The sequence below is a fragment of the Garra rufa genome, chromosome 4 (genome assembly GCF_049309525.1).
Source record: "Garra rufa chromosome 4, GarRuf1.0, whole genome shotgun sequence".
Lineage (NCBI taxonomy): Eukaryota > Metazoa > Chordata > Actinopteri > Cypriniformes > Cyprinidae > Garra > Garra rufa.
In genome coordinates, this window is record NC_133364.1 from 24,098,331 (window position 1) to 24,111,031 (window position 12,701).

The window sequence follows — 12,701 nt, forward strand, 5'->3', positions numbered from 1 at the left end:
CAGCCCTACTGTCTTTACACTAAAATTCCAAAACGAAAAAATTGTGCATTTCAAGTACCAAGATGATGCACTTAATTAACTGAAAAAAAATACATTGTATTCTAAATAGCCCCCTACACCCTAATATAGTGCACTTAATGGTGTTCGAAACCATAGTGACAATTATCGAATGCACTCATTAAATCCCACAATGCACTTTGTCTTGCCAGAAGATGGCGACATCCACAGCACTTCCAGTGCAGTCAGTGTACAAATTCACTCACTTGTTTTTATTTCCTCATTCAGTGGATTATGTTAGTGGAGTATTATAGACAAGTGTTGGATACTACATGCACTTCAACTGTCACAGTTTTCCGTACTTAGCAGACTCTGATGTTGGATGACAAAATAACTTAATATGGTACTGCATAGTGTATAAACATATTTAGGGACACAACTGCTGTTGCTAAGTTGTTCTGAAGGGTTTATAAAGTGGTCACAATGTAGAAAGGTTCACAGGATATTTTGGTTTCTAAATATGGGTCGGTCTCTTTCAATATAAATCTATGGGATTTGTTTGCTCAACCGCTAAGCAAAAATGCAGTTGCAAGTAATAAAACTAATAGCACAGCAAACCACATGATTTGAGATGTCATTCATGTCTTGGCACAAATGATGCATCCCAAAGTTGGTCAGAATCCCTAAACCTAAGTGCAAGGAATGTCATTACAAATAAAACCAAGTGTTTTGCTTCAATATCTGGGTGTCTTTTTATAGATTCCTGATGCGGAAGTCTAATCATCAGTCCTGTTTCCTTTTTATGGAATTTCTTCCTCCATTATAAGTATCCAAATGTCAAAACATACATGAAATAATAAGAGCTATCGACAAGAATTGAGCGAAAACAAAGCAGAAGGCAGCCTACGCAAGTCTTTGCCTACTATGGTTGAATACGAACACCTACTTGTGAGGCCCAAAACAGTAAATGACTACAAATCTGTTATGTAACCCTTTATACAAGTGCAGTGTTTTTTTTTTTTTTTTTTCTTCCTCAAGGTAACTGGAGTGAGATGACCACAAGTGTAAACACTAACATCTGCAGAGTGTAATGAAAAGGTAATATTTCCGTTGGCTGCGGACAGTCCCACTTTTTTTTTTTTTGCTGTGATGTTTTTTTTTTTTTCCATTTTGTTAGAACGCTTCAAAGCTAGTTTCCTAAGTTGATAAATATAATACATATATAATACAAAATTAAAAATGGATGGTTATCCTTTATAATTTTCTGGTAAACTAATATCATTGTTGCACGGGTCTCCAAATGTTGCTCTTCAACCAGACGGCTTCATTCGAGCAACTCACCCCACATACAAACACCCTCCCCCATACTGAACTGGATCTAAACCGCATCCTCCTGCGCATGCGCAGTCCGTGCTATAAAACCAACCACTAGCAGTTGAAGAGCTATGCAACGCAGAGTGGAGAAATACAGCAAGACAAAGCAGAAAACTGCGATGTGACGCGCCGATCGTCGAATCTGTACAGTTGAAAGGAAAACGAAACAAAAGAGATAGTTAAACCGAGCTGTTGTATCTGTCGCACAGGATTGCCTACGCCAGTCAAATCATCTTCAGGTTTTAACTGTCGGGACGTTGAGATTATAGACGGACATTAAGACGGGCTACATTTCAACCAGTTCTGGAGTTAGGGTATTATTTCAGTGTCGATATCGTTCATTTTGTTACGCTTTCAAAATGGCGATTTTCTCCGCTCATCCCCCTCCCTGGCCTTCCTGAATAGAATGAATGACATTGCCCTTGACCAATAATACGCTTATTGTCCTGTTTTCTCGGCGCTGATTGGCTACAGATGACATCATCTGAATTCCATATGTGGGCGGGCGCTGAGCTGCGAGGGGAGAGCGGCGCACCCGGAGATCCAACCGTGTTTGTGGACGACAGTAGGGCGCCATTAACTCCAAATCTCATTAACCGTTTGATTTACTTGGATCTCTCAAACGCGGCGTTTTAGAAGAGCCCTTCCACGGAGTTGATTTATATGCAAAATTAGTTCGTGTCGCGACGCAAAAATCGCAAGAAGATGGCGTCAACACTTCGCAGCATTGCACAAAGCGCACACTGGGCGGGGTCACGGGCTTTCCAGAAAATACCATTGCCGAAAACTGGACTCAACGACTTGAGAGTACGTCATAAGCCGTGTGTTTTAAATTGCACACTGACGATTTAAAAAAAAAAAAAAAAGTACCTAATGTGCTTTTGTCGCCTCAAACACCGGATTATTGGAAAGTAGTGTTTTGGTTCGTTTCAAAGAACCGGTTATAAACGATTCAGTGATTCTTTTTATTTGCGTCATGACGTCATTACGTGGCCCCTAACAGCATGATGTGACAAAATACGAGTTTAATCTAAATTTAAATCATCACAAGGTGGACACACAATGCTGTTTATAACAGGGTTTGCCTATTAAACAGTCAGTAATAGTTTTTGCAACCAAATGGTTGTTTATGGTTAATGGTTTAGTAAAATGGCATGTATTTAATGCGTTTAAATGTTAGGCTAACTTTAATCGAAAACTGCTAGAAATTGAAATAAACCGACATTGTAAAGATCTAACAGTTTGTTCACGACTGAAAAAAAAAAACAATGTTGACTGGCAGTGCGTTTATTAAATATGTGTAGTTTGGTCATTCTTAAAGGTCAAGAGCACCTGCTGCTATTATTATTATGTGACCCTGGACCACAAATCCAGTCATAAGAGTTTATACATTATCTGAAAACTTTATAAATAAGCTTTACATTGATGTATGGTTTGTTAGGATAGGACAATATTTGAAATATACAACTATTTGAGGGTGCGAAAAAATCTACATTTGTCCAAATTTAGTTCTTAGCAATGCATATTACTATTCAAAAATTTCGTTTTGACATATTTACGGTAGGAAATTTACAAAATATCTTCATGGATCATGACCTCTACTTAATATCCTAATGATTTGTGGCATTAAAAGAAAAATCGATAATTTTGACCACGTACTTTTGGCTATTGCTGCAAATATACCCGTGCTACTTAAGGCTGGTTTTGTGGTCCAGGGTGGACCACAAAACCAGTCATGAGGGTATTTTTTTTTTAAATTGAGATTTATACATAATTTAAAAGTCTGGAATGTGAGGGTGCAAAAAAAGTTCAAATCAAGTTCTTAGCAATGCATATTACTTAACAAAAATTAAGTTCTGATATATTTACGGTAGGAATTGACTAAATATCTTCATGGAACATGATCATAATATCTTAATGATTTTTGGCATAAACGAAAAAATAAAAATCATTTTGACCGACACAGTGTATTTTTGGCTATTGCTACAAATTACCCGTGCTACTTAAAACTGGTTTTGTGGTTCAGGGTCACATATATTCGTATGGAGTCCTAACATCGTGTATTACGTCACAATAACAGCCGCATACGAGCTGCAACAAAAGAATTGAGCTGAGGGAGCGCATTTCCTGTTTTGGTGCCGATCAGGAAACGAATCGTGTGCCGAAATTATCCCGACTGGGGTTTCACATCGTCATCGTGCTTTGCTATAAGGCTTTCAGAAGTAATCTGCTTCTTGTTTTCGTTCAAATGGATGTTAGGTATCGTCGTGGCTTTAAGCTGCATGAGCTGCTGGGCTTTTTCATTGATTGTGTTTCCATAGCCGCCATGTTGTCGATCCCACGCCTCCTCTGCGCTGCTCTGGGGATGATGATTAGTAAATGGCGTATTGGAGCATTTTCTATAGAGCGCACTGCTTAGTGAGTTGTAGTTGTTTTTTCCCTAAGAAAGTCCCTTTGCCGGTGTTAAAATTAGTTTTCAAGCAATTCCGTTACCAACAATATGTTTGCTTATTAGTAGCCTATGTTTGTTCATTACATGATCTACACACAAGAGGGATGAAGGCACAAAATATTGTTTAGTAAGTTTATATACTGACACGATAACATATGTCTTTAAAATGTTCTTCTTAGTTCAAGTGCATACTATTCTGACCAAATTGCAACGTGCTGCAGCTTTAAAACTGAATATTATTATAATAATGATTAGTAAAGTGCAGTGGTTAATTAACCGATAAAGCCTACTGTATCATTTTAACATGATTAAAAATCTGCTGAAAAACTCTTCTGCACAATCTTCTACATCTATTTGTGACAATGGACCACAAAACCAGTCATAAGGGTCTTTTTTGTTAAATTGAGATGTATACATACTTCTGAAAGCTGGATAAATTAGCTTTCCATTGATGTGTATGGTTTGTTAAAATAAGACAATATGTGACCCTGGACCACAAAACCAGTCATAAGGTAAAATTTTACAAAACTGAGATATATACATTATATGAAAGCTCAATAAATAAGCTTTCTATTGATGTATGGTTTGTTAGGATAGGACAATATTTGGCCGAGATACATCTATTTGAAAATCTGGAATCTGAGGGTGCAAAAATATCAAAATACTGAGAAAATCACCTTTAAATTTGTCCAAATTAGGTTCTTAACAATGCATATTACAAATCAAAAATTACATTTTGATATGTTTACAGTAGGAATTTTACAAAAAATCTTCATGGAACATGAACTTTACTTAATTTCTTAATGATTTTTGGCATAAAAGAAAAATCTAAAATTTTGACCCATGCAATGTATTTTTGGCTATTGCTACAAATATACCCCAGCGACTTAAGACTGGTTTTGTGGTCCAGGGTCATATATATATATAACCAAACATACACTTTTGAAACTTACATAATCATTGGATTACCCGGGTTTATATTATTTGACTGACACTCCTAGTTTCTCCCAGCCCTTTGAATATGGCCTTAAACAATAGTCCTTGTAGTCATAAAGACAGAGTATTAAAAATGTTGCGATTTATTGCTGTTTGTGCAAATAAAGTACTTTTTCATGTATAATGATCACTTGTCTCCTGTTTCCTGTTTCCAGAGTCTGCATTAACACAATTGTGTAAATACAGTTTCCTAAACGTTTCTTTATATAATGCATAAATAAATAAAAAACAATATTTATTCAATAGATTCACAAGCAGAATCTCTCTTATTTCTTGATTAACTTTACCCTGGAGTGGATTTTAACATAAAAACGGAAAGAAACACTAATAACTATTAAAATATACTTTTACAAACTAATAAACATGGGCCCACTAAGTAAATAAATCATGAAGTACTTCATTTATATTAAACTGACTGGAAAAGCTTTTTTTTTCTGTAAAAAAAACCAAACTTTTTAACACTAATGTTTTATTGTGTATTTCGTTATTTTAATTAATGATTTTTTTTTTTTGGAAACAATACCTGATTGATATTTATACGACCTTTTCTCAGTGGATATGTGTCGCCCTCTATCGAACAGACAGCGAGTAGCATTAAAACGCCTTATTTTAGGTGGCCAATCACAACGCTCGTTATTAGCAAGCCAAAGAAACAGCCACTGGCGCTGTTGTAAAGGTGACATTTAGCTGTCTGGTCACCGCAGCTCATCCGATCCAAACTAATTGTAAAAACATAGCTGTGGTGGCACAAATATAAGCATGTCTTCTCTCAGGAGGACGGCGGGTGTCCTCCGAACCGGCCTGCAAGTTTTCAGACGCGGACCTCAGCAGATGACCGTCAGAAAGTGAGTGTTTACGAACAAGAAGCTAACAGGCTAAACGTACCGCTTGAATACAGTAAAGTCTGCAGTTTGGTTACTTACGCAACAGCATAACAGGAGTAATTCAATTGAAATATACGGAAATTAGTTAGGCTTTTAGAAATGGCTGGATATAAATAGAGTATACCGAGGTTAGGTTGTAGGTACAGTGATGGTATTAAACCGTAATACAATGGCACTGAATGTTCATATGTGACCCTGTACCACAAAACTAGTCATAAATAGCACAGGTACATTTGTACCAATAGCCAACAATACATCGTATGGGTCAAAATTATCGTAAAGACCATGTTTCATTGAGAGATTTTGTAAATGACCTACAGTAAATATATCAAAACAAAATTTGATTAGTAATATGCTTTGCTAAAAACTTAATTTGCACGATTTTCTCAATATTTTGGACTCTCATAATAGCTGTATCTCGCCAAATATTGTCCTATCTTGAAACATACATCAATGGAAAGCTTATTTATTCACCTTTTGGATGAAATATAAATATCAATAAAAATTGTTATGACTGGTTTTGTGGTCCAGGGTCACATTTTTTTTTTTTTTTTACATACATTGGTATATGCATGGTACTCCAAAGTACAAGGTCCAAAAATATAGTTTTACCATAGTAGTTGTCAAAACACATGCTCGTACCATGGTAAAAACTATGGTAGCATGTCTAAAAATGTTGGTACCACTGTACTTTGTAAATTTAGTTAATTGCATTAGAGGAGTAGTTCACTTTCAGAACAAAAAATTACAGATAATGTACTCAGCCCCTTGTCATCCAAGATGTTCATGTCTTTCTTCAGTCGTAAGGAAATTGTTTGAGTATAACATTTCAGGATTTCTCTCCATATAATGGACTTCTATGGTGCCTCAGAGTTTGAACTTCCAAAATGCAGCTTCAAATGGCTCTAAACGATCACAGCCGAGGAAAGAAGGGTCTTATCTAGCAAAAGAATGGGTTATTTTCTAAAAATAAAAATAAAAATAAAATTACAATTTATATACTTTTAAACCTCAAACGCTTGTGTTGTCTAGCTTGGCAAGCAGGCATTTGAAATTAAAAAGTATATAAGTAAATGTTTTGAGAAAATAACTGATCGTTTCGCTAGATAAGACCCTTCTTCCTCGGCTGGGATCATTTAGAGCCCTTTGAAGCTGCATTTAAACTGTGTTTTGGAAGTTCAAACTCGGGGGCACCATAGAAGTCCAATATATGGAGAGAAATCCTGAAATGTTTTCCTCAGAAAACACCATTTCTTTACAACTGAAGAAAGACATGAAAGTCTTGGATGACAAGGGGGTGAGTACATTATCTGTACATTTTTGTTCTGAAAGTGAACTACTCCTTTAAGTCTAATAATGAAGCTATTATAAATTCTACATGTTGTGTCCTAATGTGATGCATTTCATAGTATTTAAAGATAATTGTTTACCTCTTTTAACTTGTTTGTCCAATGCAGATAAATATTTGAGCTTTGATTAATAATTGAGTATAACAAATTATGAAAATAATCACAAATATTTAATTGGCTATTCCATGTACAACGTATTAATTTTATTTAGGTATTTTTACTTGTGCACAAATATCCATATATATTCATTCAACTTATCAGTTTCAGCATATATCAGTTTGTAACCCCATGGGCTTGCATTAGCACCATTATCCATTAAATTCCACGTACTTACTGGTAATCTGTGGCTTGTTTTTTAGGGCAGGAGGAGGCCCTCATATTGAACCCCAATACAGACAACCACCTCAGCTCACCAAGCGCCAGAAGTTCGAGGCAGAGCTTCTCAGTGGCGCCATGTGGTTCTGGATCATGTGGCACTTCTGGCATGACCCGGACGCCGTACTGGTGAGTGGAAACTACATCAAAATACAAGAGCATAGTATAAAATGCTACTGTTGTAGACATATGTAATAAACAGACTACCAGCGACTTAACTAAACATGTCTTTAAGGGTCACTTCCCATGGCCGGACACGTCAGCATGGACAGATGAGGAGCTGGGAATCCCTCCTGATGACGAAGAGTAGATTCACCCTCAGTATGTACACATTGATATGTATTTATCTTTTTTTTTTTTCAATTTCAAGTGAAGTTACCTGGTTTTGACGACAGCATGCGTGACTGATAATTCTCGTCTCTTCTCAGATCGCAAAACCCATGCCATTTCTGTAAAGGAAACCGGAAAAGGAAAAGGTTCCTGTTATGTGTATGGACTTATTATCAAGTCTAATTGTAAAAGTTGCAATATAAAATATATAAATAAAAAGGCATCAACGCTTAAACTTGTCAGTAGAACAGTGTTTATCACTTAACATTTGGTAAAGGGAAAGGGGAAAACAGTGTGATCTACAAAACATTTCCCTCATCTCATATATACATTGCATTTGCAGAAAATCCATCACTTTCAAAGAGAATTTTTGAAGAGGAGCAACAGAACACAGCATTTGAGAACACAGTGACATTAAGTCTATACCACAGTTGAAAATGGAAATGAATGCTAGAGATTAATAAATACTGTACAGTTAATGTGTCAAAGCAAAGAAAACCTGTCTGAAGACAAGCTTGATTTATCAAATCTGAAATTTTCAAAGGGTGCTCGTCTATTTTAAGGTGAGTGAGTGGGGACAGAAATACATTTTCATTTCATAAAACACATGCGCAAAACTCAAAACTGTAACAAAGCCTGAGTTTTAGCAGTTTTCCAACTCAGTCATCCAAAATAGTGCATTTCTTGAACCAACAGTTACACAACAGTCAAGAATAGCTGATCAAAATCTGTTCTCAGAAACTCAAGATAATTTTGTATATATTTTACATCGGGACACAATTTTGTTCTCAATCTGGGATCACGTCAACCAGACCAAAAAAAATAAAATAATAATAATAGGGCATATATACATTTGTTGGCAAACGTGTGGAAACGAGTATAAAACGAGATTGTATGACAGTGCTGGTGATGAATTCAAAGATGTCACCTGTTTGATGTTCCCTGAGAAAACGTTTCATAGCCTCGCTAAGAATTCACACACAAAAGCACCACTTTTTCTTTTTTTTTGTCGTTGTTCCCACTGAATCTTTTTGTCCCGTTTCAACAGGTCGTAAAGACAACAAAGCAACATTATTTGAACAAACAAAACATTTTAGAGGTAAATTGAAGAGGAAAAGTAATTCGAAAATCTTTTAAGTAACATTAAACTTGTTAACTACAAAATCCATAAAGCTGAACCTAAACAAAAGCTCATTTCTCTTAAATTGGTAACATTCAAAATTATACTCCTATTTACAAAATGCAAAGGAAAAACAAGAAACTCAACGCAATATAAATCCTTATATCTTTGAAATTAATAAATAAGTTATCCAGTCGACAAAAAATATCTTAAAACAAACAAAATAGAACATAAATTATGCAGAATGAGCTAAGGATCACTGTCAATCACGTGACAAGCATATTTAGTCCTTGCAAACTACATCACATACAGTATTTCAGAGGCGGCGCTCCAGGATGCAGTACCTCTCTCTGGCCACTGGGTTATGACAATGTGTGGCAACATTTTTCTTCAATCTTCCCAGTGTAAAAACAAGATTTCACTAGCTTTTGCTAGATATGTAACTACAAATTAAATCAAGGTACAACTCAAATTTACTTTCATCAGCAGAACTTTAACTTTTTTATATAAAATACCTCAGAATATTCCTTTAAAGGAAACCCCAGGTATTAAAGTAGTTCACTTTCAGAATAAAAATTTTCAGATAATGTACTCACCCCCTTGTCATCCAAGATTTTCATGTCTTTCTTTCTTCAGTCATAAAGAAATTGTTTTTTGAGGAAAACATTTCAGGATTTCTCTCCATATAATGGACTTTTATGGTGCCCCCCGAGTTTGAACTTCCAAAATGCAGTTTAAATGCAGCTTCAAAGGGCTCTGAATGATCCCAGCCGAGGAAGAAGGGTCTTATCTAGAGAAACTATCGGTTATTTTCTAAAAACATTTACAGTTTATATACTTTTTAATCTGTTAAAATTGTAATGTTTTTTAGAAAATAACCGATTGTTTTGCTAAATAAGACCCTTCTTTCCTTGGCTGGGATCATTTAGAGCCATTTGAAGCTGCATTTTGGAAGTTCAAACTCAGGGGCACCATAGAAGTCCATTATATGGATAGAAATCCTGAAGTGTTTTCCTCAAAAAACAATTTCCTTACGACCGAAGAAAGAAAGACATGAACATCTTGGATGACAAGGGTGAGTACATTATCTGAAAATGTTTATTCTGAAAGTGAACTACTCCTTTAAGACTTCTATGGCTTAACATAACAGAAATGACATTTCTTACTGAAACATGTAGCAGAAACCCATTAAATACTTACATTACTTAAACAACACATCATTTTGTAGATATTTTGGACTATTATTTCAATGTCTTAAAATGGCTGCACTCAGTAAGCCACTGCCGCAACCTGTTGCTTTTTTACTGCAACACAACTCTGAAAACAAAATACTGATACAATGCCACATTGTGTGGCATTTGGTTATAATTTTTAGTCGAAGGGCAACAAGAGAAGTGATGCAAGTCTTCACTGCTTTTACTAGTGATAAAAGAAGAGAAACGAATGGGAAAATCTCTGTGGATGAATAAAACTTCCTAAAGACCAGCGTCTTTGTTCTTTCCACTTTAGCCCTGACGCCTTTGAAGCTTTTAATAGAGCACAGCTACTGAAAGAGCTTACGAATGGCAGAGATAAGAAATGCTAGATGCCATCCTGGTAGGATGTAAACATGTCAACGCTTATCATGACACCGTAGCCACTTAAGGAGTTTCTCAGTGTGGATTTAATTCGATATCCAGGGCGTTTAGACTCCTTGTGGGGAAAAATTATGGTATGACATTTGGTTTAAGCCTACAAATACATCCACTGACACCTGTAAGATCTTCTGTAGCTGTGGTCACCATATAAGTATTTATGTGTTGCAGTAAAAATGCTCACCAAGTGCAACCATTTATATAATTAAGTCCAAAATATGTATAAAAAAGTGGATTTTTTAAATAACATAAAACGTTCATGGGTTTCCTACTACATATTTCAGTAAAACACTTCATTTAAGTTATATTAAGCCATACATGTTATAATACCCAGTGTTCCCTTTAAACACTGTCAAATCAAGGAAAATAATGTTATATCTTTGCCACTTTTTTGATGGGTGTACTCTTAAGACCAATACTTCCCGCCATGAGAGGACTTTCTGTGCATCCTGAAAGTGCGTCCTACTAAATCATCAATACATCACTCGCTGCTGTACAATTATTGCTTAAAGGGGGGCAGAGGGGATTGGGAAGGATTTATAAATGTTCAGCACCATTTCAAAAGCTCATACATCAGCCTGAGACAATCAAAGGAGAGGGAGAACTAGGCAGATTGATAATGACTTGAGGGGAATCTGAAGACCAATGAAACAGTCCCAGTGCCGGGCCGTGGAGGGCTAGGAAGACGTCCTTAGCCTGCGAGCGCCTGGACACTCATGCTACAGATGTGGTAAGAGGTAGGGTGGGGGAGAGGAGAGGCCTCAGCCCGTGAAACACACTTGCGGCTCGTTTTCCTGGCTGTAGGAACATACACTGCCCATCCGTTTCTGTGCTTCCTCTTGAAACTTTTGGCTGTTCGTGTTGAAATGCTGTCCCTGCGCTGATGAATAATGTGTTGTGTGTGATTGGTGAAGAAAAAAGTGAGCTATTAAACATACCCTGTCACCTAAACATGCACAGTGAGTAATAGAACTGTTTGTGTGTATGTGTGTGCGATAATAGTCCCAGCGTATAAAGAAAAGCAGCGGTGTTGATTTATTACACGTCTCATTCGTTCCTCCATCATGCTACAGGAATAAGCCTTTATGGCGGCTCATTTTCAAGATCTTCCCAAGCCTCTGTTTCGCCGTCGCCTGTCCTTTCTTAGGACGTTTTCCTGTAATAAAGCCATAAAAAGTCAATAAGCAAAAGATTTCAAGTCAATGCAAATTTATAAAATGTAAAACATACTTAAAGGGACAGTTTGCCGAAAAATTTTAATTATCCCATGATTTATTCAGCCTCAAGCCATCTTTCAGACCAATACAATCAGAGTTTTATTAAAAAATGTTCTGGCTCGTCCAAGCCTTATAATGGCAGTGAATGGGTGTTGAGATTTTGAAGTCCAATATAGCGCATCCATCATAAAAAGTACTGAAGCGAATCGATGCGTTTGTGTAAGAAAAATATCCATATTTGAAACCTCACAGACCATAATCTCTAGCCTTCGCTAACTGTCATACACACGTTCATAAGAGTGGAGTTCCAACGGATGATGTAGGAGGAGACTGGTATTCCATGGCATTTAAACAAAACTTGGTTCTCATGAGTTTAGCATATTCTCACCGAAGCTTACACTACACCTATATCCCACGACATCTGTTGGAACAACACTCTCTCTTGTTTGTGTACGAGATTATGGTTTATGAAGTTGTAAATAAGGATATTTTTCTTAAACACATCAATTTACCCCCTGTAGCTGGGTGGAGCATTTTTTATGATGGATTGATGCATTTTATTGGACTTCAGAATCTAAACACTCATTTACTGCCGTAATAAAGCAAGACATTTTTTTTTATTTTTGGGTGAACATTCCCTTTAAATGATTTTTAAAAACCTTTACACCATGGTAAAGAAAGGTTTTGAAAATGTTATGAGTCTAAAATGACATGTGGTTAACACCAAGTAAAGACAAAAACAATTTCTTTGTACTCCGAATAAAACATTCAAAATGTCCCTTCAAATATTAAGGCAAAAATAATATATCAACCAGCAAGTGTTTTTTTTTTCTTGATTAGAAATGACACAGATGTCTCCCAGAAGATAAGACAATGTTCAAGAGGCATCACTGTGGAAAAAAAATTAATACTCTTTTATTTACATTTGAACAAAAAGTGGCATGTCCACAATTATTCATACCCTTCTCAATAA

General features: G+C 36.2%; 2 protein-coding genes across 2 annotated transcripts in view; one reads left to right on the plus strand and one right to left on the minus strand.

Annotated features, from left to right (window-relative positions):
- The first annotated feature begins 5,468 nt into the window (after positions 1-5,468).
- Positions 5,469-7,992, plus strand: ndufb2 (NADH:ubiquinone oxidoreductase subunit B2). Its single transcript, XM_073838886.1, has 4 exons — positions 5,469-5,664; positions 7,412-7,556; positions 7,663-7,748; positions 7,856-7,992. Exons 1-3 carry the CDS (start codon positions 5,579-5,581, stop codon positions 7,735-7,737), a joined length of 306 nt encoding a protein of 101 aa, XP_073694987.1. The 5' UTR covers positions 5,469-5,578; the 3' UTR covers positions 7,738-7,748; positions 7,856-7,992.
- Position 7,993: 1 nt separating this feature from the next.
- kdm7aa (lysine (K)-specific demethylase 7Aa) overlaps positions 7,994-12,701 on the minus strand; it is a 33,243-nt gene continuing 28,535 nt past the window's right edge. The window contains exon 18 of the mRNA XM_073838884.1: positions 7,994-11,667. Within this exon, the coding sequence (XP_073694985.1) occupies positions 11,579-11,667 (89 nt within the window). The 3' untranslated portion in view covers positions 7,994-11,578. The remainder of the gene's footprint in view (positions 11,668-12,701) is intronic.

What these genes read in the sequence shown, in the direction of transcription:
- ndufb2 (XM_073838886.1), top strand. Translation starts at nt 5,579, where the DNA reads ATGTCTTCTCTCAGGAGGACGGCGGGTGTCCTCCGAACCGGCCTGCAA. An exon ending in CAGCAGATGACCGTCAGAAA is followed by an intron (nt 5,665 to 7,411) that starts GTGAGTGTTTAC and finishes CTTGTTTTTTAG; the next exon opens with GGCAGGAGGAGGCCCTCATA. An exon ending in ATGACCCGGACGCCGTACTG is followed by an intron (nt 7,557 to 7,662) that starts GTGAGTGGAAAC and finishes CATGTCTTTAAG; the next exon opens with GGTCACTTCCCATGGCCGGA.